Below are 26,965 nucleotides of genomic sequence, written 5' to 3'. Positions count from 1 at the left end.
TCTCACTTTGAGAATGGCCATAGTTCTGAGCTCTGTAACCTAGTTGAAGACTCAGGCTACTAATTTCCTGAAAGATCACAAATCATTTGGAGTCCATTACAAGTCAGATACTCTAAATGTGCAGAGCGTGAGCTAAGGCTAACACTATAGTCATTAATTCCTCAAACTCTTGTTTTTAATATTTTTCTATTTTGTTCTCAGAATCTGCAAGATAGAGACTTTCAGTGTCCCTCCCAAGTCAGCTGGAAATCTGGGTGATGTTGATGACATGTGGGAGCTGAGGAGTAGACAAAGATGTAGCGCTGTGCTGGGTGACTAAATGACCACACTCCTTCCACTATGGGAGCTGTCTCTCTCCTGGGGAATAGAACACAAAAGAATCCAGTCAGCTGGGATTTATTGTCTGTGCATACAACATACAAGGTTCACTTGATCCTGGTGCAAATCCTAGGTGAGTTGTGGGACAACATAACTGAACCTAAAAAATACTTCTTGACTCCTTACGAAGCCAGTCTCTTCCCTGGCTTAGGTTTCTCTTCTTTCATAACTTCCTGGAGCCTCCCTCAAATACCTTTAATGTTTAAAAATTTCTTACAGTCTCCTTCACTGTGCCTCCTGATGACTTTAACACCTTCAAGTCTCCCTTAGATTGAAAAAAGAACCCTGTCCATTCGTCAGCCCATCTCCCCACCATTTGTTCATGAAGACATGGCCCAGTTCTTCTTTTCCTTTTCATATTCTCTTGAACCATTCCTTTTTGGCCCTTTTCTAAAAAGTTGAGCTTCATACCTTAGTATTTCTCTCAAGTTTTTTTCCAAAGATCATTATCTTTTTCTGACCAAACTCAGTGACTTTTCTTCAGCTTGATCTTTCAGCTTTTTCAACTTGTTCCATCAGGGCAAGGACAATGTCTACATTTCTATGTTTCTCATATTTCTCTAACTATGTATTATTGGGGATCATTCCAGGTTTTGAATATCTATAGCTATAGTCCATGAATGTGACCTTTCTTATCCTATTTGAAATGGCAAAACAAGGTATCTGTCCCAAAACATACCGTTAAATGTATTGTATATGTATATACATTCATGTTACCATAAAAAATTTGTTTCCATTTTATCAGGAAAATGAGTTTTAGGGATCGTGGCTTCTAATCAAAATGCTATGGGATGAATATTCTCTGATACAAAGAAAAGCAATGAAATGGGACAAAAGAAACTTGCGCAGGGCTTGCTGAAGAGAAACCTAGACATGATCAAGGAATAGGCATTGTATTAAAAGTAGAAGATTAAGTATACTGAGTAAAAAAAAAAATTTATTAAATCAAGCAAGAAAAATGAAAAAAAAAATCTTGGATTCTCTACTGAAAATTTGAGTTTAACTTGGAGAGGAAGGAATGCATGAGTTTTCTTTTGTATTACAACAGGAGGGTATAGGGTAACTTTGTAACAAACCAGAAATGCCTTGGGAAGACCTTTCTTGCAGGGCAAGATTAGAAAGAAAGATAATCCATTTGAAGGAGAACAGGAAAACAGGAGCAACCCAGTCTGAAACCACAGGAGTTTAAAACTTGACATTACAGTTTCCTGTATTTCTGAGGATGTAGCCTTTGATGAAGTGAAAAAAACACCAGACCTGAGGTCAGATCTCTGCTGGAATCCTGATTCTGTAGTCAAATGGGAGATTCCTCAACATAACTCCCATTTTCTCATGGGCACTGTGCAGAGAATAGTTCTCTTACCTTTTTGGTTTTTTGTTTTTGTTTTTGTTTTTCTCTTACCTTTTTGGATGGAAGCCCTTGTTCCTCAGTATCTACTTGCTAAACATTATCCTTCAGAGAGAAGGTTCCATGTAAGCCAAGAGGTTTTTTGATTAATGCATACTGCTCTGAATATTTAGTAAAGTATTTTTAATAAGCATTTTGTTAAAAGTTATGGTGAAATTGTAACTGCTGAAAGATTGATTTAAGAAAATAATGATACATTTATTACCTCAAGGAGCAAACACAAACTTCGTTATACATAATCAAAGATTGCCATCTAGTGGCCCAATTGTAGTTTAAGTTCTGAGGTTAGCAGCAAGCTCCTGAAGCCTTCAGAGGTTAGAAAAGTGTATGGGAAGCATCCAGCCCCACCATGGAGAGCAGCAAAGAGTAAGACTTTGGCCCTGGAGGCCTCTGCTTCACTGAAGGCATTCAAAATTCAGACTACAAACAAAACACTGTGCTCTTCAAACCAACCAATCTTCTAAAGCCAGCCATAGCCCTGGGCCTGTACTTATTCAGAGTATGAGTAAACAGTTCAATGTGATAAACTGATAACTCTTTGGGAGATAAACTCAGAGAAATCCAAAACAATGAAGGCCTTCAAAATGATCCTAAGCGAAATCTTTGCATCTTGTGAGCAACTTTACAATAGAAAATTTGGTTTGCTTGTGGTAGAATTAGTGGTGTGTACATATTAATGATAAAGGAAGTTGTGAGACTTTTAGAAAATGAGGAAGAAATAAAGTTACCAGGAAGAAATATAGCAGGAAAACATCACTGCCCAAAATGATTCTTGTTTCTTTCAAATGAGGCTGCATAAAATTACTGAAAAGGTACAGGCTTGAGAGTCAGCAGGCTATCCATGTTCACATTCTGGCTTCACTGCCTATTGGTTGTGTGACGTCGAGCATGATATCCAATGTCACTAAGCCTCACACATTGTTGCAAAGATTAAATAAATAAGTTTTGGAAAAGGTGTTCCTTTCACCCAGCTTTCGCTTATAAGAAACCACATAATTTCACTTAAAGAGGAGAAAGTTAAGAAAAACTTCAAAGATAGGGTTTGGGTTTGGGGCCAAAAACTGCCTTTCAAATTACATTTTTTTCTGTTAAAATGAAGATAAGAAACAGTCTAGTCACTCTCTGACTAAAGTAGCAGCAGTTGTCCTGGCTTTAACTGGTTCCAGGTGTTCTTCCAGGATGTAATTTTCTTATTGGTAACATGGAAGAAAGAGTTGTATCCACTATAAAAATGAAGACAAGAGTATAAACCTCACAGGGTGCTGTGAGGGTTAAATGGAATATGGCATCAATGGCCATAGTTAGGTACCACTTAGTAAGGATACTACTAAATTTCATTGTTACTGGCCTTTGCCTCTTTCCTGGGACATCTATGAGAACTGTCATTATTTTAGAACTACCTACAGGACTTCACTACCTTCCTCATGAATTACTCTTTCACCACGGCTCTTATCTAGAAAGGCTAGCACTATAGCTCCCATAAGGTGCCTGTTTCTTTGCACACTCCATGCCTGGGATTGCTTTAAAACTTGCAATTCCAGATATCCTTGGAAGTGTGTGGGAGACTAAAATTCTTCCTATAATATTCTCTACTCTGGGAACTTCCCTCAGAGCCTACTACATATCCCTTTATCTCAAAGGAAGCAAAGCAGAAAAGGATTTTGGTCAGATAGAGAAATAGATTTTCATTTAAGTTGACTCTGAAGGCAGTTCATGAATATTTTTGAGCCATGGCAGAATAATTTTGCAAAGTGACATAAGGGAACACATCGTTTTGGCATATCAATTATAAAATTATTTTTTAAAGTCACATCTTTAAAAAAATTGAAGACCTAAAAGGCATATGATCCCTCTTTGCACCCCTTTTAGGTTAGTAAGCTATGACTGGCACTCATTGGCACTTTGCCTGTTCCAGAACCCTAAAGTTTTGACTCATATTTGGGATATAAGTTGTTTCTTATTTGTTTGTTTGTTTGTTTAATCAGTTTAAGGATTCTTTCCAGGGGGTCTCACAGGACCTCATCCTCGAATACAAGGGCTTGCACACTGACTTGCTGCCCCCAGAAGTGGCATAAAACGTCCTCTGTCAGGCTGCATGGTCTAATTTGGGGTATGGAAATAGGGTTGCTAAGTAAAGACAGGCAGCTATGACAGGAAGTAAAGCCTTAGCCACGAAACCTGCACTTAAGTCTTAGCTCCACTACTCAGAGGCGCTGAATTATTCTGGGCCTTGTTTCTTCATCTGTGAAATGGGGGAACCCTGCCTCACGAGACTGTGAGGAGGGCTGGTCTGAGGATGAGAAGGCCCTTTTCAAGCATCAAGCATGGAGCCCTCCTCTGCCCTCTGGATGGCACAGGCCCATTCTAGCTCTGACAAGAAGTCTCACCACGCCTACAGGGCAAGCTCAAGGACGAGGTACCCTCATCAGGGGCAGGCGGGGTGGCCTGTGTCAGCTGTGGCCAAGCCCCGCTCTGCCCACACCCCACCCACAGCAGGATGCCCCAGGCTCACCGAGCGCCTCTCCACACTCCCTTTTTTCCTGCCATTCTTGCCTGGCATGACATCCAGTGAGCGGTAGCTGGGTGGCTTCTCCTCAGGCCAGTTAGAGGAGTGTGAGCTGTGGTGGCGGTGGGTTCCCCAGCTCTGGGGGTGCCTCTCCTTCTCATCCTCCTCAGAGCTCCAGGAACTGAGGCCAGAAGGCAAGGGAGGGGAGTAGCTACGGTGTCTGCGCCTCCGGTGCCTCTGTGCATTCTCCCGGGGTCTGGGCCTGCGGGGTCCGTCTGGGTACCGGCTCCGGAGAGGTGGGTGGTCGGGCCGCCAACAGGCCTCCCTTGATGAGGGGCCATCGCTGAGGCTGTCCCTGTCTGACCAGGGCAAAGGGGACCCGTGCACCCCAGAGCGGTGGTGTCTTCCCCTCCGAAGTCGGTTCAGCTCCCATGCCTCCAACGCCCAGCGCTTAGGCTCCTGGTCCTGAAGCTCGTGGTGGAAATCAGAATAGTGGGGCTGCCTTCTCCCCTCCCTCGGATCCCAGGGTCCAGGGGGAATTGGGGTGGGCCATTGCTGGTGGGAGGAGTTGCTGGTCCTCCTTGAGGACGGCAGGTCTCTGATCAGTGGGGGCAGGTGGATGATTCTGCGCTCCACAACCTCAGAGCCCAGAGAGGACAGCATGCTGCAGGCTTGGCCAGATATGGCTTTGAGGTCATGGGGCAGAGGCTGGGCTGGGTTGAGGTTCCGCAGCTCTTTCTCCAAATACTCTAAGACACCATTTGCGATGGGAGGGTGAGCGGTGGTCTGGGTCATTGGCATCGGTGGGAGGCTTGATCGCAGGGACAAATCTGAATAGAAACAAGGATAAGAACATGCAGAACTGCTGGCCCAAAACATACTCCTCAGAACCAGGGCACCAGAATGCCACATTAATCAGCCTGCATCCATCCCGACCCCATCCTCAATTCCAGACACCCACCATATTGGTCATGAAGGCCCCAATGTAGACCCAGTGCCTACCCTTGCCCTCTGCCCCCTTCCACCCCAAATCTCAGGCAAGGTTTACCTCGCTGCAGCAGCGGGTTCATTGGATAAGATGAAACCTGGGAGCTCCTGTCCACCCCCCAGTATAGGGGTTTTTCCATCATCTGAGGGCCTAGGGCCTGAGCCTGCTTCAGGTAGCAGTGGCGGGCCAGGGCTGCAGGGGAAAAAGGAGAAATGCAGACCCTCAGCCAGGACAAGTCCCACACCTCCCACTTCACTTCTTTCTACCCAGTGGCCTTGCTAAGAGGCCATTTTCTAACCTATCTTGTATAGGAGTCAGAGTTAAAGGAGCAGTAACCCATCAGTCATCTGGCAAGGGGCTGGAAATGTACTCCAGGAAAGTATACACATAATATCTGACTTCCCAGTCTTGAAAACATCGCATCATCCTGCCATTCCCAGGTTCCCCTAAGATGTAGGTAGATACATGGATATGAGCAATACATGAAATACCAGGCCCTGGGCCAACAAGGCCTTCAGCCACAGGCCAAATACAGAAGATGCAGACACAAAGGACTTCGAGGGGGCTGTGAGGCCAGGGCTGCCAGGGAACTGCAGGCCTGCCTGCTCAGAGTGGAAAAAGGAAAACAAAAAACCAAAAAAGGATGTAGGTACTGAGGTCAATGGGCAGAATTCCTGGTAGAGGGAAGGAGACTGAAGAACCTTCTAGCTGGTGTTCTAGACCTTGGGGGGAAGAATTAGTGGGAGGGAGGCAAGAGATGCAAAAAGCTGAAGTAGATCCCAGTGGATCCTTTCTACTCTTCTCCTTATCTCAGAAAGTGTTGGGTTTTCCCTAAGTAGGAGGAAATCTCTAAGGGATGCAGTGAAGGTATAGAAGGGAGCATTTCAGGGCAAAAGAATATAAAAAAGCAGCACAAGGAACCCATAGACATGTCACTCCAGTACCCCAGGTGCAGCTAGTGTGAAGCACACAGTCCCCTCCCCTCCACCCCATGAGTGCAAATTAAAAACAAAAGCATTTAGTTGGTTTTGTTCATGAATTTCTATTCTGAGGTAACTGTCTCCCAAGGTCTCTGTCTATCCATGCATGCAGGAAATGTACTTGTGTGTTTCAGGGCAGGAAGTGCCTGCCTCGGGCCCCCGGCTTGACACTTTCACCTCTTCTTGCGTTCCTCAAGCCCCGTGGCCACCTCTAAAGCAGCAGGGCTCTGTCTGGGGCTTCTTCTTGGCACAGTAAGAAGGGCAGAAGACAGGCATTCTGGCCCCTGCTGCACAGGGTCAGGGATTTGCTGAGGCCAACAGCTGAGTGGCCATCTGGACCCGGTGGCTCCAGTGTGAAACACACTTCCAGCACAAGACGTGGTTGCTGCTGAGCCCTCAAAAATGTCCAGAGCTGCAGCCGGGACAGTGCATCACGGCCGTGGCTGGAGAAAAGCAGATGCAGACTTGGAGCAGCTCCCCCAGTGGCCACACCTTCAGGTGGCAGCACTCCAGACCTTCCACATGCACAGCACTTTTCTCTCCCTCTTGCTAACCAGTGCCTCCCCCAGCTCCCTTCATAGGCCACCCTCTGCACACATAATGCCTGGCTTACTACACATGTGCCAGTCATTTTACATAAGCTAACTAATCCTCAGAGCAATGTCTTATGTGGGAATTAGATGAAGAAGCTGGGTGCACAGAGGTTGACTTCCCAGCTCAAGGTCCCATAGCCGGTGATGACAGAGGTGCCTCTCCGATGCCCAAGCCTGTCCTCTTTCTGCCAAATCACTGAGTCCCCAGACTCTCCTTTATTTCTGTGATGAAACGAAACACACTTTCCACAGCAATACCTCCTTGCTTTATTTCTTTCCAAATCAGCTGCACACTTCAAAACCCACTCCAGACTAGTTTCTGCCTCTAAGGCCTGGGGCATCTGACTCTGTTGGGAACAACCCTACCTACTCCCTACCCCTCTAACTGAATCCTGGACACTTCCTTCTCCTACTCCCCCAATTCCACAGTTCACAAAGAGAAAGTTGGGCTTACACGTTGTTCCCTGAATGACACTTTTTAACTAATAGGATCCTCTGCACAGACAGACAACTCCATAAAGACCCTTATAGATCCTCCATGAGCTTTCCTGTAAAATTTTCCATACTCCAGAGATTAACCCACCTGCTCTCTTCTTAGCTGCCACACCCTTTTCTCCAGGGCCCCAACTTTCCCTGTTGTAATAGAACTGTTGAGTGGAAAACATAGCCTCTGAGCTTCTCCCTGGCCCTCTTGTCCCATGGGGATGTCAGGATTTTCTGCTGTTCACCTAATGGGGAATCAGGCAATAAAATAAGAGACATGGAGAAAGTAGCTAAGCCTCAAAAGACTCCTAATTAGTTATCTATGAACCTCAGTGGAGTAAAGTCTGCCTTGATCATGCTAAGGCACTAGTTAAAAATACAGATTCCTAGATCCCACTCCCAGATACTCTCCTTCAGTCTAGTGCAAAGCAAGTGCAAGTTGTGTTTTTAAAAAGCTCCTTAATGCTACTGCAGGAAGCCCAACTGGAGTTGACTATTGAGAGTTCTTAACATCCTTTTGAGAACTGTGGTCCTCAGGGTTAACTTTTCTTAAATACAAGCTTTGAGGGTCAGATGGACTTTAGCATGAATCCCAGCATATACCAGCTGTGTGGTTTTGAGTAAATTTCCAGAGTCTCTGGTCGCAGGCTCCTCCTCTGTGAGCTAAGGACAGAAATACCTGTTTCATAAAGTTGCAGATGTTAAATGAAGCAAAACACATGACATGCCTAATAGATGACAGACAACCAAGAGACAGTGGCTCTCACTGTCATAATAAATTGTTATAACAAGTCTCTTCTTTTGCCTTAGACCCCACAGGAAATAAAAGTACACATTTGGAGACCAGACCACCAAAGGCCTATTTATCTTCATTTCTGAGGAAAGCCCAGGGCATATTCTTTAAGATGTCTCTTTTGTGAGAGAAATGGCACAGCACATCCCCCTCCTCCAGAGACCCGCACCTCTCCTTCCCTGCAGCCAGCATCACCCATGGTGTCGAAGCTTTCCATCTGGACTTGCCTGTAACTGCTTCCTAGCCCTTCCCAGGCCCTCTTCACTCTTACAGAACTCACTCTTTACCCTCTTTCAACCCATGATCACACAGTCCTTTCACTTTTTCTCATACTACCAGCCCCCTCTAACTTGACTGGCTAGTCATTTCAGCGACACCATTACGTGCTTCCTAGAATCCCATGCGCTTGAACTCTTACCATTTCAGCTTTCACTTCCGGCCCTGTGCTGTCAGTGCTGACAGCACAGCCAGGCAACTGACCTCACTCAAACAGCACTCCCCAACATGGCTTCCTTTGACTGATCTATCAAGTCCACTTCCCTCCTCGAGAGCAGTTTAAACATTCCCCTCTTCTCATGTCTTCCCCTCTCCATGAACTCTCAGTTGATGACATCATCTTGTTTGAGAAAGAGGAACCAGCCCTGGGCATGGAATCGAGAGACCTACGTCCAGTCCAGGATCTGCCACCAACAAGCTGTGTGTGATTGTGCTGAAGTCCCTCTAGGCCTTACTTCCCTCAGTTGTGAGGGGGATGGGGAGGTGGGTGGCACAGATCAGAGATTCCCAGAGTCCCTGTGGCCTACCACAGGGTATGTCTAGAGGTTCTGTGGGAAGGATGGCCAGCAACTGATCTAGGATTCAGTTTCAATAACTTTCATCTTTAAGTTCTACTGTGGGTCATTTACCAGCACTAAGTGAATTACCAAGGGTTACTAAAATCTGTTGTCATTCTCATTTTTCTCCTCGCTGGTCCTCTATTAACTCATTGGAAAGTGGGACCAAGTTAGGGAGGTGGGCTGTGGTCAGAGAAGGTTAAGAAGCACCAGTGTCATTCTCAAGCTCCCTTCTGCCTCTAGAATTTTGATTTGCTGAAATCGAGACGGGCTGGTATGAGATCCCTGAGCTTCCTCCCTTATACTTGGACCATCCCTCACATTTTAATGACTTTCTCTCTCTCTCTCCAGAAGTCAGACTGCCCTTCCTTTCCTTTCTAAATATAGTCCTTTCTCTATATGCCTGATGTCACTCCCACCTGTTCTACCTGCTCAGTGATTGTCTCACTTCATTAAGCTTCACTTTAGTCATTTCCTACTGGCCTTGGTTCTTTGCCTATGAATATGCTTGGGGTTATCTTATTCCAACCAACAATCATACACACCTCTTTCCTCATCCAAGACCTCTCCTTAACAACTTCTGCCCCCTCCATGTACTCTCCTCTTGTCATCAAAATTCTCAGGACAGTCTGCCGTAGTGACTCACTCTGAAAGTGACCTCATTTGCTCAAGTCCAGGGATCTTTACTTGTGGCCTGCATTTCTTCGTTATCAGTTCTTCTAAATGAACTCTAACCGCTTAGGAGAAACCACTCTCCCCCCAGAACCTGTTTATCAGCTTACTGAAACAGTGGATACATTTATCATTTGTGTTGGCCTTGTCCCCAGCCCTGCCTGTTTTTAGTGCCCCACGGACCTAGGGATTCCAAGAAAGCATCTTGGGAGTGATTTTCTCATCTCTTCTTGTGTATTACTACTCCAGTGACAGTGACTTCTCCATGGCATCTCTCCCACAGGCTCCTGAAAGGTAAGGAGTCCACAGCCCAATATTGAGTTCTCTGCTATTTTTCCTCTCTTTAAGGAAGCCATTGGTATCACTGCCAAGTCAATTGTGGTCTCCATGTAGAGGCTGTGGCAGCCTCTACTGTGTGAGATTCAGGCACTCATAAGTCAGGTGAACCCGAATTCAACACCATACTGCCACTGCTCCTGACTCGCTGTGACCACTCTGACCTTCAGTCCCCTCATCTGTTCAGTAGAGATGATACAGCCTTCTAGGGTTGTGAGGATTCATATAGGGAAATATATGCGAAGGGCCAATACAAGGCAGACATCCAATAAGTTAGTTCTCTTTTCCTGTAAGACACTCTGGAACACAGGCCTAAAACCAGACGCAGGCCACTGACCTTCTTAACATTGTGGATTAAGTTTTGTTTCTATCTTAAGAAGTAATTCCTTATCTTTTCTTTTAAAAAATTCCTGTTCAAATGAACCAGACTGATAAGAGAGATAAAAGTGATTATCTCTGAGTGCTCAGATTAGTCTTTACATTTTCCTGAATTTCTCAAGTTTTCTATAATGTAATACTTTACTTATATTAGGGGAAAATGTTGTTTTAAGGACACAAAACACCTTCCATTTAAAGCAGTTGATCCCATGCCACCTATTTACTAAGAAAAGAATTTTATAGAATAATTTTCTACAAAAAAGATTGGCATTCCACAGACAAATTTTTTAGGACATAATTCTGTTCTAAAATGTCAAATTTCAGCCAACCAAAAGAAAGATCACATTAAGAGCAAGATCTTCTGCTCTGTCTCTCCTTCCTCTAAACCCCCTTCCTTCATCTAAAAAGAGGTTCTCAAAGTGTGGCCCACAGATCAGCAGCATCACATCACTTGAGAACTTTTTGAGAATACAAATTCTCAGGCCTATCCAAAACCAGTTAAATGAGAAACTCTGGAGGTAGAGCCAGGAACAAAGTTTTACCAAGCCCTAGGTGATTCTTAAGTTTAAGAACCACTGCTTTAGTACTTCTCTCTTCTATCTGTTCTCTTCAAGCCATCTCTAAGGTGTGGCCTCCTCTCTCCCTACTACATTCAAACCACCCCCTCCAGCCACTCCTTATCCAAGCAAGGTGAGTACTAGGAGCAAATACAGAAGCACAGGTTTATCAGGGCCACTGAGGAAATGCCATCAGTAGGCAGAACAACTGGAAGGAGACCTTAGACAGGCCAGGATGTAGTCAGGCAGAAGTCTTCCCCCTTGGGTCTACAACTTCCTGGAGCACCATTTTCTGGGCTGAGGTCAAAGACCTCTGCACATGTGATGGGAGAAGGGCATGGAGGAGAACCTGGAAGGACCCAAGGTGTTGGCCTGGTGTGTGAGGCTGATGTATTTGAGACAGCAGTCTGCAGCATCACCCCTCCCATGGCTCGTCCATCCCCTCTCACCTTCCTCGGGGCAGCAGCAGCGGGCAGGGCAGCAGGGGCAGCGGATGTAGCAGCAGCAATACTGAGGACAGCACTGGCACCAGCACACCCCGACCAGCAGGAGCAGGAGGAGGGCTCCCAGAATGATGAAGATCACTGTCAGCCAGTCTGCAGGGGAGACACCAACAGCAAGCTAAGTAAACATGTCAGTGAGATCTTCCAGGTCTAATGTTCTAGAGGTCTAATAAATACAGCTCTTGACCTACAGATTACATTCAATCAAAATACTGGCAAAAAAAAAAAAAAGGTTAGCTGCAGAAAGGGAACTTCAGAGGCTGGAAATCCAATAATAACCTGGGCTTGCTTGCTTCTGTTCTTTTTTCTGCGTGTGAAAGTGCCACAGTGATGGGGTGGCTAAGAGAAAGCTCCAGCAGCACTTACGCAGGACAATGAGCTTCACCTCCTTATCTGGGTCTCCTGACGTGTCCCCAGGAGCCTCAATGGCACAATAATACACTCCATGGTCCCACCACATCACTTCATTAATCACCAGATCTGCTCCTGCAGGAAGGGAGGGAGAAAGCGCCAGGGGTTAAAGGAGAGGGCCCAGTTTTCTGAACTATAGCTTTTAAAGACCCAGTACCAACCCTCCACATTCTAAGAGGGCCCCTCGTAGTGCAGAGGTAAGCCTCAAGTCCTTTTATTGAGACCCTCCTCTTTCTCCAAACAGTACAATGATGGTACAACTGACCATTCAGTGAGCCCTACCAGATACCATGAATGGATTTTGGACATCACCTCATTTCATTTCCACCACAGCTCTCTGAGTGGGTGAGGTACACATTACATTGCCTCCAGGGATATAACTTTCTCTCACAGTCATGTAACTTTTGGTCATGGATGTGGCCATCCAGGATAAAGTTACTATTTTCTATCTTCCCTTAAAGGTGGACATAGACACACAACTCCATTGTGGTGGACAGAATGCAAGCAGAAGTGTCACATGATGGCTTCCAGGAACTCTCCTAAAACATTTTGGGAACATTTTTTTCCTTCTCTTCTTTTCTTTTACTCTGTTATCTGGAAAGCAAATGTGATGGCTGCAATTTTGGACAATGAGTAAGAAAAAGACTTTCTTGGGGAGCTAGAGCTTGGGCCTATCGCTGAGGTCTTAATGGAACAGAGCCGCCACACTAATTTTGGACTGTCTACCTCCAAATTTATACATGAGAAGAAATAAACTTCTCTACTGTTTAAGTCACTAATATTTTGGGCTTTTGCTTACTCACAATCAAACTCGATACAGTAAGTATGCTTATTAGCTTCATTTCAGATGAGGAAACCAAGACTTCAGGAGGCTAAGAAACTGGCCTAAGAACAGAGAATTAACGAGTAGCAGAAGTAGGTTCCAATCCATGTCTCTGCTGCAACCCTGGTGCTCTTAACTACGAAGTTCTAATGTCCTTTCCAAAGTGTGTGGAGAACTCCACAGCCTGGGTCCCTCACCAGCTGTGAACAGATCCCTCTGGATCTTAGATGGGACAGGTTATGAGATGAAGTTGAATAAGGAAGGATAAAATGCCAATATTTTAAGGGTATATGTGACTCAATGTTCAACAAAGGAATTTCAGTTTTCATGAGCACCATGCGTTGGGCTACCTCATTAAGATAGATGAATGGTATGCTCAAGTTTAGTAAATGCTACGAATCGTCACTGAAGACCTTGTGTGGGTCCAGCTCTATGTCAGATCTGCAGAGGAACAAGACTCATTTCCATCCTAAAAGGGCTTAAAGTATAGTCATGCACTAGGGCAGCCTCCACGGTAAAGTGCCAGGGGACATCTTTGAATTCCTTTTTAAAAACCCTTAGCATTATAGACTTGCTCCTGCTTACTTGGGAGTCCCATCTGTAATTCTTCATTATCTGTTCGTCAAAAAATATTGATTGAGGAAATGAAACAAAAATGCAAGGTCATGCACCACTGGAGCTAACTTCAACTTCTGTTTCCTCCTCTTTCTACGTCAATCTCTATGATTTTTTTCCTACCCATGATTTTCCAAACAAACTACCTTTCCCAGAAATAAGCTTACCCCAGACTTGGAAGAATGGTAAAAAATGCTTCAGAGGAAATTCTCTCTCAATGTTACTGTGCATTAAAAATCTGCTCCAATTTTTATTAGAGACATAAAGATTTTTCTAGGGATGTCACAATAATGGAGACATTCAGATATGTTAATATTTTAAATAATCTAAGAACTGACTTGACATGGTCATCTCAAATGATGCACACACAGGCATAAAGTGTCAGAAAACAAGGGCTCCAGGAAGTCATGACAACTATGGAGGTAGAAATAAAAACCAAGAGGAAATACTGCTTTCCCACTGGTATAAGGGAGAAGCAGAGTTTGATCCAAAGGTGACTGGGAGTAGAGATAGGGATAGTATTACTCAAAATTAGAAAAAAAATTAGTGGGGACTGTCACCTGTGGGGACTTTCATCCTTCAAAAACTATAAAGGAGACTTGCCGATTAAAGAGACTTTAAATTTTGGAGTCAGATGAGGGCTAATTCTGCAGGCTCTGGGAAAAAGAGAACCATCCCGAATCTTTAAGAAATTACCTAGAGACCAGAAAAGGACAGATGTACCTAAGGCCAAGAGTTTAAGGGCTGGCTTGGGGAAATCAGGGATTGCATGTAAAAGAATCAGACTTAAATATTACAGCCAAAGTATTATACACAATTTTGGAAGAAAATGTTAAATTGGCTCCCTTTAAATGATCTTCATTTAAATGGTCATAGAGCATTCACTGATTTCTTCACATTGTTGTTATAGGTACCCTGAGTGGCCTGCTTCATGTATTCTCCCTTCTTTTTTCCCTTTTAACCAGCAAATATTTATTTTACACTCTACGTGAAGCTCATTGAAACAGGCTCTGAATTCTGTGCCAATAAGCCAACTTGGCAATCCTCGATTTCAAGATAGGAATGTGGGGCACTAGCCCATCCATCCAAAAGTATGCTCAGTGATCATAACTAAAGTTCACTGCACACTTAATATTTGCTAAGTGTTTTATGCATATCATCTCACTTAAACCTGACAACTCCCCAGGAGATGGGTAGTACTACAGCATGTCCCATTTTGTAGAAGTTGAGGTTAAAAAAAATTGAAGGGACTTGCCCAAGTTCCCATACCCTGTTAGTGCAGAATGGGGGCCCACATCTAGTCTGACTGCAGACTGAGGGCTCTAACTACCAGTCCCTGTACTAGGCACAAAGAATAAATATGCTTTACACATAGCTCTTAGATATCACATTTGATATTTACTTCAGTGTACAGAGACAGAGACCAGTATGTCCATCTTTCAGTTGAGGTAACAGGGGCCAGAGAAAATGTCTGTTACTAGTCCATGAACTTAGCAGGTGGAAGCAGCCAGAGACCCGGCCAGGTCTTTGGATTCTAAGGCTAATGCTCTTTCCCCTACCAATGGGCCATGATGGTTTCCAGGCGGCCATCTGCTTGGAAGCCCCTTAGACATGTACAAGAGGAGTGGCCAGAGGGAAACTCAGGGGGCCCGGGGCTCATGCAAGCCCTGAGAGCAGTTTATGGGAGGGAGCAAACAAGCCTGAGCCACACCTCAGCCATGAAAAAGCAAAAGAAACCACCCACTCCCAGACTCTTAGCCAAAGCTGTAGGACATCTCATCCAGAGACCAATTTCCAAGGGAGTGACTTCAGATGGTGATAACAGCCTTCTATATATCTGGCACTTTCCTCAAACAAACAAACAAAGAAACAAGCCAAACAAACAAAACAAAACAAAAAAAAAAAAAAAGAAAGAAAGAAAAAGAAAAAAGAAAGAAAGAAAGAAAAGAGGGAAATCCCCACAATGACTCAGCTGGCTGGGCCCAGCATCTGCACCTCCCTCGGGCCCCAGATGCTGCCGCCCCCCCCGCACTCACGGTTCTGAATGGTGATCTTGCGCTGCCGGTAATCCACCCCCAGCACGGGCTCATTCTGCCCCCGCCTCTGAGCCACGATGCGCACCTCCCGCTGGCTGTCGTTGCAGTCATTGGATGGGTCCTGGCCCAGAGATAAAGCTGCCTGGTATGCTGAGGAAAGAGGACACAGTCAAGTCACACAGCAATGGGGAATTCCCAGGAGGAAAGGAGCCCTTACTGTTCCCTGGTGCAGCGAAGCTTCTCATTTTTATCCTGAGCTCGTGTGTCTACTCCTGCTAAACATGAAGATTCTGATACTGAGGGTCTGGAGTGGAGATCTGAGAGTCTGCATTTCTTATGAACTCTCAGGTGATAAAAAGAACCTTTAAGAAGCAAGATCCAGGGGGTGCCTGGGTAGCTCAGTGGGTTAAAGCCTTTGCCTTTGGCTCAGGTCATGATCCCGGGGTCCTGGGATCGAGCCCCGCATCGGGCTCTTTGCTCAGTGGGGAGCCTGCTTCCTCCTCTCTCTCTCTGCCTACTTGTGATCTCAGTCTGTCAAATAAATAAATAAAATCTTTAAAAGAAAAAAGAAAAAAAAAAAAGAAGCAAGATCCAGACCCTCTAAAAGGCCATCATTTCCAAATCCTGGCTCGATGCCCCTGTCTCCTATTCCATCTACCTTTGCTTCATTTTTGGTCACCCCAGATTCTGTTTCTATGGGGTTCATCCACCTGCCCTTTTAATACATTTGCTGGTGGCAAATGCCTGCTGTCCTAGTCTCTCCTCCCTTCCGACTTTATTTGAAGAGTAACCCCCTGGAAATTACGCTTTGATTCAGAGATGTATCTTTTGGGGACAACTGCCAAATTCTGTGGGTGACTCGCAGAACATTCAGGTATCAAGATTCATACTTTAAGATATTAGTCAGGGCTAAAAGAGGAAAAGCTGATGGCTCTCCCCTTTTTTCTCACTTCAGGAAGCTCACTTCCTTCCTACAAAGACAATGTCTACTTGTACTCTCAAAATTTCTACAAGGTTAATTGTCCAGGGCTGGCGGTAAGGATCTGGGTTCCTTTGTTCCTTGAGAGAGGCAGAGGTAGACAGCTAGAAAGAGCTTTGGTCCCAGGGAGGAGAGCTGACATGAGTGGGGTGGCTACTACTGAGAGGTAGGATTTGGCTAAGTGTGGTGGGAGGGAGGGGGGGTAGCACTGAGAATGTATTCCCTAGGGGCAGTATGCTCTCACTCACTAGGGGAGTTTCCTCAGCCACTAGGAAGGCTGGCCACAAAAGTGAGTGTGGCAGTAGGAGGGAGGTTCACAAAGGGCCACTCCTCAGTGTCCTAGGGGATGTAGGAGGCTTCTTGTCCACATTCTCAGGTGGTAAGAGGAATGGAGGCAGACTGTATACTCATCCCAGTGTGCCGGCAAGCAACCAGGAACAGAACAGGAGGTAGGACTGGCACTGCCTTTTAAAAACTTAATGTTTGAGCTGCCCATATCTTTTTAGAACAGGGTAGGACATAAATCTTAAAATAAAATAGTATGTGACCTCAAATAAGTTACTTCACCTGCCTGGGCTGTTTATTTATCTATAAAAGGAGGGGACTGCATTAAGTGGCCTTTGTGGCTCCCTCTCACAGGGATTTGCAATCCTAAATAATTCCTATGCCCTAATGGCCATGCTTCACAGAGGCACATGGCTAGAAGGGTGAGGGACTCACATGCAGAGTAGTAGTCAAAGATGGGGTCCTTGCAGAAGGACTTGAAGCGCCACGTGACCACAACATCCTGGAGCTGGGCAGAGGTAGTGTAGTCACACTTGAGGACGATGGAGGCAAACAGGGTGACATAGCGCTCCGTGTGCTGGACCGTCACCAGCAAGGACAGGCATCCTGCAGCCAAGAGCAGGAGACAATGCTGAAGGCACTCTATGTCTCTGGGAGGTGACCTACTTCTGTTCATGGGGTAATAAAAGCAATGCAAATAAGCAAACACACTGGCTGCCTAGCTGGGAGATGGCAGACAGAGTGGGAGGCGGAGACCACGTAGACACCTGGGGTAGATGGGGGAGATGAAGAGCGGGCATGAATGACAACAGATCTCTGATCCGTTGATAGTGTCAACACATCCAACAAGAAAGAAATTACATTAAAAGAAGGTCACATAGTACTAGGGTGAGCTCACCAGTACATGTACATATTTGTTCATGTTACTTTCTTTTAAAATGTTTCCCCACTTCCCCAGGGAAGTTCAACAATCCTCCAAAGCCTGTCGGGTACATGCCTTCAGCGTTTCCTGCTGCCTCATCTCCCTTCCAAGCCCACTTTACACTCACGGTGTCAGCCACCCTGAACTGGCTTCATTCCTTGCCATGCCAGAATCACAGTCTTCCCCAGGTCTTCCCACATGTGGACCTCTTGGCTGGAGCACTCTCCCAGAGCACCAGCCACCACTCCCTTCCCTTCACGAGGCTAATTCCTAAGTATTCCTTAGGTCTTCAGCAGCACCCTCACCTCCTCCAGAAGCCTTCCCTGACTGCAAATCTGGGAGAAGGGTCTCCTGTGTTTTCCCAAGGTTCCTCCTCCCCTCCAGGCAGCACGTTTCACATGCCTTGGTGATGGCGAGTTAACTGCAGGCTCTGAGAAGGCCAGCTGGTTCTGCCTCTGACTTGCTGTTACAGCACAACCTCACACTGTACCTGTCACCTCCATGGCACCCAACAAACATTTGTTGAATAACGGAACGAATGACCAAGAATACATTAACAGTAGAAGCTGGCAGTACAGGTGGTCAACATGAGCATAAAATAAATACAAATGATCAGACTGGACAAATTTTACTAAGAAAGACTTGAAGTAATTGAGATTTTTTCTTTTCTCTTTTTTAAGACCCTCTCCCTAGCCTCCAAGGCTACAAACACACAGCTCTAGGTCTGCCTTGATGAGGAAACTGGAGGCACAGAAAGTCAGGTGGGACTTTGGCACGGTTGGAGGTCCACACATAACACCTTAGAATGTTCCTACGTCAAGATGGTCTCTAGGCCAAGTTAGAGGGGATCTCCTCGTGGGAGGCTTGGTGCAGAATAACAGTACTCAAACTTGAGCATGCGCCACCAAGAGGACTTGTAACGGCCCAGATCACTTTCAGGAGGAGTTTCTGATTCAGGAGCACTTGGGTAGGGCCCCAGAACTTATATTTCTAACAAGTTTCCAGGAGATGCTGATATTAACTGCTCTGGGTACCACGCTTTGGGAACCACTAGTGTGGACTAAATTAAAAACAAACAGGATTTGGACTCCGATACAATTGGGTTCAAATAAAACTTCACTATTTATTTGGACATGGTACAAGCTATCTACTCTGAGTTTGTTTTATTTCCCGTAGCTATGACTGCAGATTATAATAGTACTAACCTCATCAGGTCCGTGAAAGAATGCGATGAGATAATTCACTTCTGGCAGTTGGCGTGGTGCCTGGCCCATACACTGCTGTGTTAGTGTCTGAGTCTGAGTCTCTTTCCCTCCATTCTCTTACTATGAAGGCCAAACAGAAAAGGGTTCAAGTGGGGGTTCTCTCCAAGGGAGCCCTCAGGTGGAAAAGCCTCATGTTGACTGAGCTATTCTGACAAATACAAAAATTTATTCCCCATCTTCACCCTTTAAAAAGCAGCTGGGTGGGCCTGGCTCGAAGGCCAGAGCCACACAGCTCTGGATCCTGCCTCACCTTTGGGACACAGCCCTCGTAAGATAGTAAACTGTGGCTTAGGATGGGCATGTGCACCCACTTTTCTCACATCCACAGAGAAAGAACAGGACAGGTCCTCACCCCCAGGAATGACCCAAACTGTCTCCAGGGCTGGGCTGAAATGAGGAAGTCCTGTGACAGGCATGCTGGAGAGAGGGTCTGCAGAAATACGGGGGAGACCTGTGGCTAGGGAAGATTTCACAGAAGAAAGAAATATAAGCTGGGCCCTGCCACTCAGGTAGGATTAAGATTACACATGAAAAATAGGAAGAAGGCAGAGAAACTCATGGTTTCAAGACAGAAGAAAAGAGAGAGCAGAAGCCCTTATCAGGAAGGAGCAGTAACTTGGGGAGTCTGGAGGGAACCAACCCCTGGCTTTATGGGAAACAGAGGGATAAATGAGGCGGAGCTGGTGGTAGTAGCTGGGGGTGGAGAGTCTAAATCTCACTGAAGCATCTATTTCTAGTTAATGGGTAATCACTGAAGACTTCTCTGTAGAGTGATAGGGCAAAGGTGGTTTTTTAGGAAGACTGTTGACTTCCTCATCCAGTTATAAAGATCATCATTTTGAAAATGAGCTTCAGTCGTTTGGGGGGAAAATGGCTGCTGTCTCCACCAGCTGTAAGATTCCTGGAAATTAGTCCAGTCAGAATGGAAGAGCCAGTGACTAGCATCTCAAGCCTAATGTGGGTTGTTTTGTAATCAGCCTTATTATTTTTGCTTCTCCACTCTCACCATCCCCCTTGGTTTTTTTCCAGAACTGGCCTGAAATAGACCTTGGAGTTTTCACCCAACACAGCTTTAACCGATGAGAAGTCACTATAGGTAAGCTTTTGAAAATGACGAAGATGGCATTGCTGACACTAGTGTATTTCGCTCGGTAAATAAAAAGATTAGAATAGGTCGGGCTCTCTGCTCAACAGGGAGCCTGCTTCCTCCTCTCTCTCTGCCTGCGTCTCTGCCTACTTGTGATCTCTGTCTGTCAAATAAATAAATAAAATCTTTAAAAAAAAAAAGATTATAATAGAGATAAAAACACTAAACAAAATCCTATGTTCACGCCATACTTTCAAATACCGTCTTTTACACACTAAATCTGACCCGCTGGGGAGGAGACAATCAGGGCCATTTCGCACATCACAAATCTGAGACTGGAAAAGATGAGTGGCTTGTCTGTGGTCATTCATTTTCTAAGGAGGTCAGAGTCAAGATTCCACCCCTGGAATGGGTGGTCTGTCCACTCAGCCTGGTTACTCTCTAAATAAAGGAAAATGTTTGGTACTCATTAGCCTGCAAATAACCGGAATGGAGAGCCAGGCGGCAATTGGCAGCAGTCACTCTGATACCGCAACTAACAACCGACATGCTCTTTATCTTGCTGAATGGTAATTCGACATAATAGCAATGTATTCAAAGGGCGCTTGTGAACGGTATTTGTGTAGAGGTGGAACATGTGGAGGGAGAGCAAGTTTGCGGGGAGTCAGAGAAAGGAGTTGCTCTGGGGCAGCTTTGAAGATCGCTGAATCTGACACTCTGAGGGAGGAGAACGGGGACAAGGCTGATCACCTTCATCACTAAGCCCTCCCCCAGCTCCCCTTCCATGAATGCCTTTATTGTGGCCAGTACACACCTGCGGGGACACCCTCACCTTCCCCAGCGTCAGCACAGCCTTTGCCACCTGGGTACTGTTCTTTCATCCTCTCTTTGATTTCATCCCTCTGTGAATTTCAAGCCTTGATATATGTCAGGTTCCCATGATTTGGGCCATACGGAGCTTTTTCACATGTTCTCCTGGGGTCTCCCAGCCCCACAGCAACCAGTTCAGCTCTCAGACCTTTGCCCCTGGCCTTGTACAAGAAGAGTGGGGAAGAGTCCCAGGACAAAGGTGCCGAGCAACCAGCAACCCTCTCTCCCTTTGTCTCAGCTGTTGCTCTGGATCTCAGCACCAACTGTGTGCCAGGTGACATACGCATATAGTTCCTAATCCTCACAAGCCCCCAAGGGGTAGGAACAGACCTGCTGATACCCATGGGCAAAGGTTCAGACACTATAATAAGCCAAGCCCTCTCAGCTTCAGGATCTGGTTTTGCTGGAGTTTTGGTTTTGCAGGTTTGGGTAAACCTACTCTCTCCCACGCAGGCAAGCTTGACTTTCAAAGTGGAAGTCTGGTGCTAGATTCAGAAAGCAGGAGGATTTTCCAGACTGGGAGGAGGACAGTCCATCTCAAAAGCAAAAAATCTCCTATCCTCCTTGTCCTTTAGCCTTGGATTTCTCGGTAAAACTAACCACATTGGGCACGCACACTACTAGGCAGGTAACATTTTCAAGAAGAGACTAAGAACAGCAGAATCTGAGCTGAAAAGAGGAACAGATTCAGAAAGGTAGATGTCTTTTTTGGATCTGTGCTCTTTAAGCTGTTTTCAAATTCTTATATTTTCTTTCTGTTCTTTCTTGAGGTGGGGGGAAGAGCAGAGGGAAAAAGAAAGAGAGAATCATAAGCTCGGGGCTCGATCTCACAACTGTGATATCATGACCTGAACTGAAATCAAGAGTCGGATGCTTGACTGAGCCAACCAAGTGCCCTCTTTTTATTCTTAAATTTCCTTCACATTTGGCATCTCCTTCCCCTCAGCTAACTGCCATCTGATTTCCTAATAGCTCTATCATTTTCTTTTTAAAACTTTAATTCTAGAGACTGACTTCCTAAGTTCACATTCTGCCTCCACTCCCCCACCAGCTAAAAGACCTGACAAGTTATTTCCAAACTATAGTTGCCTCTTTACATGCAAAAGATTTCCCTGATAGGGGTGTCTGGGTGGCTCAGTCAGTTAAGCATCTAACTCTTGATTTTGGCTCAGGTCATGATCTCAGGGTCCTGGGATCCAGCCCTGCATTGGGCTCCCCACTCAGCAGGGAGTCTACTTGTCTCACTCTGCCCCTTCTCCCACTCACATACACAAGTGCTTGTGCTCTTTCTTTCTCTCTCTCTAAAATAAACAAATAAATCTTTCAATGTTTATAGCAGCAATGTCCACAATACCCCAAATGTGGAAAGAGTCCAGATGTCCATTGACAGATGAATGGATAAAGAAGATGTGGTATATATACACTATATATATATATACCTATATATATAGTGGAATATTACTCAGCCATCAAAAAGATGGAAATCTTCCATTTGAAATGACGTGGATGGAACTAGAGGATATTGTGCTAAATGAAATGAGTCAATCAGAGAAAGACAAATACCATATGATTTCACTCACATGTGGAATTTAAGAAACAAGAGAGATGAACATAGGGGAAGGGAAGGAAAAATAAGATGAAAACAGAAAGGGAGGCAAACCATAAGAGACTCTTAACTATAAGGAACAAACTGAAGGTTGCTGGAGGGGAGGGTGGTGAGGGGATGGGGTAACTGGGTGATGGGCATTAAGGAGGGCACTTGATGTAATGAGACCTGGGTGTTACATGCAACTGTTACATGCAACATGAAACACTAAATTCAGCCCCTGAAACTAGTAATACGGTATATGTTAATTATATTAACTTAAACAAAGCATTTATAAATAAATAAATAGGAAGGAGATAAAAGAAAAATAAATAAATCTGAAAAAAACCCACAAAACTCCCCTGACAGCATTGTAGAAAGGATTAAATGAAGTAATACATGTCCAGCATTTAGCAAAGAGCTTGGGACATAATAGCCGCTGAACAAACATTAGCTATTATTTGTATCATTAGTACTTATCTTGCCCACCTTAGAGACTGACATCAATTGAGAACAGCATGTAATTAAAATGATACAAATGCAAACTGGCATTAAAAGCTTTTAAAGCTGTGTCACCTTGTCCCCTGGCAAACCCATTCAGTTTGTCTGCTCTGAAAGAGGGAGGGAAACCTGTCATTTAAGGGTGGGAAAATAACTTGTCAAAGGAGAACACAAAACCAACAGAGTTAAATGCTTTACAATGAAATGCTATGTGTTCCAAACACATACATATCTTTGTATATATCTTTAGTCAGTCTGTCTTCCCTGTGTCATATCAGATTGGGCAGGATGCTTTACAGTTTCTCGAATATTTTGTCCATACAACACAGGGATGTAGGTACAACGCTTTTTTTTTTTTTTTTTTTAAACTAAGAACTGTTTTCAGGGGACTGAATGGCATTTCTCCTCCTTTACACATGAAGGGTCCTGCCTGGAGACGGGTGGCAGGCAGCAGGGGAGCTCGGTCTTCCCAGGCAAGGGGCAGTGGCCTTGTGCTAACTCCTAACAGAAAGTCTCGATTCTTGAGTGTTTTTCACAGATGCAGGCTCCTATGCTCCACTAAGCAGGTTAACAAAAAAGTACACAGGTTTAATCCTATCAGAGTTTATGACTAGGCAAGCTATCTCCCCAAGTATATTTGCCATCTGTACTTGTTACATTTCCTTAGATAACAGTGCAAATATGAAAGGAATCAAGTGGAGGAGGGAGTGGCCGTGAGAGTGAACCAGAAGGAAGGGATCCAGAGAATCAGGAGAGGAGGAAAGGGAACAAAGAGAAGTGGCCTGGGGCAGGGGAGGAATTATGTCTATGTATTCATGTTGAACAAAGGTCTGCTGTTTGCTACTCAATAGTGTGAGGCTCAGGTTGGTGCTAAGCATGTGAGGTGCTACCCTGGGGAGGAAACAGACAGACTGAGCACTTGCTATGTTGTTAGCCATGGTATCTGGTGCTTTCTTACATAGCATCTCATTTAACCCTTGTAAAACACCCATGAGATAGCCTTATTTTATTACCATCTCATAGATGAGAAAAATCCTCACGGAGGTTAAGTAACTGGTTTTAGGCCACACAGCTAGTGTTGGCCAGCATGCCTTGTACGTGGTATGCATTAAACATTTGCTGACCGGAAGAACAAACGAATTCATACAAAACAGACTAAACTGCCTAGAACAAATTTTAAGTACCCTAAAAGTACAGAAAATAATAAAGTTAGCCATTGGTAGCATGGCCAGACAAAAAAACAAACGAAGTGTGCTGTAGGGGAGAGGGAGTACCAGAGGGCGCCCATGTCACTGGGGAGAAGCCTGCCCTTTGGCCAGAATGAGTGAGCCTTGAAGCCTAAACAAAGAGGTTTAACCCAGTCTTATAAGCTATGGAGATCAGTAGAGGTGCTTGGAGGATTAGAGTGAAGGTGGGAAAGGGGAACCCAGATAAGTAACCTATCATCTGGGGCGAGGCTGGCTGGAATGAGACAGAGACGGTAGCAGGCCTCAAGGCAAGGAGATGCTTAAGATCCTTAAAATAGGCTAGTGTGAGGTTTATCACCTGGAATAGAAAAGAGGGGGCAGGTCCTGGGATTAAGAAACAGCACATGGTGATTAACAGGATTTGGGAAATGAGGAAAGTGTCAAAACTGCTTTCCTCTGACCCCACCTTACCCTAAGATTTAAAGATTGAAAACTATAGAAATAAAGATGAGGGGCACCTGGGTGGCTTAGTCTGTTGAGCATCTGCCTTCCGTTTAGGTCATGATCCCATGGTCCTGGGATGGAGCCTCACATCAGGGTCCCCGCTCAACAGGGAGCCTGCTTCTCCCTCTCCTCCTTGTTACTGCTCTCTCTTGCTATCCCTGTAGTTATCTCTGTCTCTCAAATAAATAAAAAAATCTTAGCACCAAAAAAAAAAAAAAAAAAGATGAGAGAAAGATGACACATGATCTAAGTCTTCCTAATTCTTAAAACACACCATTTTATTTCTCCCCCAGGGACACGATGTAATACAGCACAGGGCTGAAAGAAACCCAGGCAGACAGTACATTAATTACCCAGCATCTCATTTCCATAGCATCTTTGTTGGGGCAAGATGTTTAATAAATACCATTTAGTTAGACATCCAGGAGGCAATCTACTTCTATTTCTGCATACCAGGATGCAATTAGACAAAACAAACTTGCTCCATGGTATGAAACAGAGGAAAGAGCCATGGACTACAAGCAAGGATGCCAGGGTTCTGGTCTCAGCTCTCAAAGTAACTGCACTGTGTCAGCCTAAGGCTTATGACCTTCCTGGACACAGATTTCTTTGCCTGCCAAACTGGCCCAGAGAGGAAGACAGACAGGGACTGGGCATAATTTCTTTTCAGCAGAGCCCTGGGACTCTGGGGAGGTCCATCAGGGGCCCCTTGGAGGTAAGGAAGGAGCCACATGGGCAGTTCCCATCCACCACCTGCAGCCCCCTCAGCCTGAGAAGCTCCACTTTCCTACCCACTATACTGCAGAATGAGATGTCATTCAGTCCTCAGTGTGATCCCACACTTTACCCCCACCACCGAGGGAAAATTACTAGCCAAGATGCTTTCTAAGAATGTGTCCCTTAGAAGTCAGTGGGCTGATTTCCTGAAGAATGATAACATAAGTTGAGAGCTGCGTGAATCTATAAGTTAATACCACAGAAGTCCCAATGAGACACACCCTTTTAGAATTTGGGCAGAAAAGTAAATTTTTATTGCAGGAATAAACTTTGAGGCTGGATGGAGGTAACCAGAACCATTGGCCAATAGTGCAAAAGGCTGTAGGTACTTACTTTGAATTATCTTAATGTTTTGTTTTAAGGAGCAAGTATCACTTGTGGGCTAGAAGTTTCTTTTTAAAGAAAAAAACTTTGAAGAAGTACAAAAACAAAGAAACTAAAACTCTGACAAGTGATCAGTCCACAGCTCAGAGCACAGGGACTGTGGTAACTTCCCAGGACTCCCTGACCTGAGAAGCTTCGTCAGGGCCTCTGGCCACACTGACCAGCTAACCAGTACCCAAATCTGACATAATTTCTCTAATGGCCCGTACTTTACAACTGCAGAAACTTGGATGCCAACCAGAGGCTTGGGTTCAATCTTCTTTAGAAACAGGAGAGAACAGGGCAATGGACCAAGATGAACATACTCTCGGGTTTTCCAAAGTTCATATTGCAATTCACAGCAGATCTTGGGAAAATCAACTTACTGGACTTTTCTATTGAATGTTAATTTGGAGACTATTTTCTACTAATTTAAATGTTATTAAAATAACATTTTATTTTGTCAGTTTGTTATTCTTTCATCCAGCATAGTAATGGGTTTGTGTGTGCATGTAGTTTTGTTTCTGTTTTATAAATCTTATGTATGTGCACATGTCACAACATAAACTGTCTTTCTTGGTAAGAACTATAAAAAAAAAACAAGTTTGAGACGCATTGCTTTGGCAGATACTGGAAGTGAGAGAAGAAACTTGATTTTCAGTTTGATCTTAGAGAATTTTAGGAAGTTTGGTCTAAAAATAGAGGTGGGGGAGGCGGGACCCAGTATTTCCTGAGTGATGACCCTCTTGTAGACACTGTGCTTGATCTTAACCCACCCAACATAAGTTGGCCTTATGGGGGTGAGAGGGGGGAGGTGTGAGGGGCTCATCAGGAATTCTACCTGTTTTCTAGATGAAGGGAATTGAAGTGATTTCTCCAGAGTCACAGCTAGTAAGAGGCAGAATCTGAATTCCAACCTAACAGTCGATCTGACTTGACTATTAACTGCAGTTTCTTAGCTGTAGGGGAAGGAGGAGGAGGGGACACTTCAATTGTTTCTTTAAAGTTAGCTCTAAAAAAATCCTCCTTGAGTCTAAATCATGAGTACTATTATCACCATGACTAACATTCATGAAGCCCTCACTTTGTTTCAGTCACTGTCTTAAGTGCCTTAAAATCTTCATTTCACTTAACCCTCACAAAAACTTTGAGATAGGTACTATAATCATCCCTGTTTACTGCAGACTTTCAGCAGCTCAGTAACTTGACCAGAGTCACACTAACATTCTGGATGTAAAATCCAAATGCACATTAAATAGCTGAATGCAGCTTTTTTTTTTTTTTTTTTTTTTAAAGCATGTCCTACACATATTCGGGGAAAATATCTGCTAAAATAGTTATTTCCTC

The 26,965-nt window shown here is 44.7% G+C and overlaps 1 protein-coding gene across 4 annotated transcripts in view; it reads right to left on the bottom strand.

The window, feature by feature from the left end:
• Nucleotides 1–315: 315 nt before the first annotated feature.
• The window catches only part of ILDR1 (immunoglobulin like domain containing receptor 1), a gene marked incomplete at its 3' end in the record, with an annotated part of 28,925 nt that continues 2,275 nt past the window's right edge, over nucleotides 316–26,965 (bottom strand). The window contains exons 2-8 of one of the 4 annotated variants that reach the window (XM_080821981.1): nucleotides 16,993–17,163; nucleotides 15,294–15,443; nucleotides 11,775–11,894; nucleotides 11,355–11,501; nucleotides 5,341–5,472; nucleotides 4,299–5,122; nucleotides 316–357 (exon numbers count right to left, since the gene is read on the bottom strand). In XM_080821981.1, coding sequence (XP_080678107.1) covers nucleotides 316–357; nucleotides 4,299–5,122; nucleotides 5,341–5,472; nucleotides 11,355–11,501; nucleotides 11,775–11,894; nucleotides 15,294–15,443; nucleotides 16,993–17,163 — 1,586 coding nt within the window. Of the gene's footprint in view, nucleotides 358–1,300; nucleotides 5,123–5,340; nucleotides 5,473–11,354; nucleotides 11,502–11,774; nucleotides 11,895–15,293; nucleotides 15,444–16,992; nucleotides 17,164–26,965 lie in introns of those variants that run through there. The other 3 variants (XM_080821982.1, XM_080821980.1, XM_080821983.1) reach the window with 3 other exon arrangements.

This window comes from Martes martes, assembly GCF_963455335.1.
Source record: "Martes martes genome assembly, chromosome: 1".
NCBI lineage: Eukaryota > Metazoa > Chordata > Mammalia > Carnivora > Mustelidae > Martes > Martes martes.
This window is presented reverse-complemented; position numbering and strand designations above follow the sequence as displayed.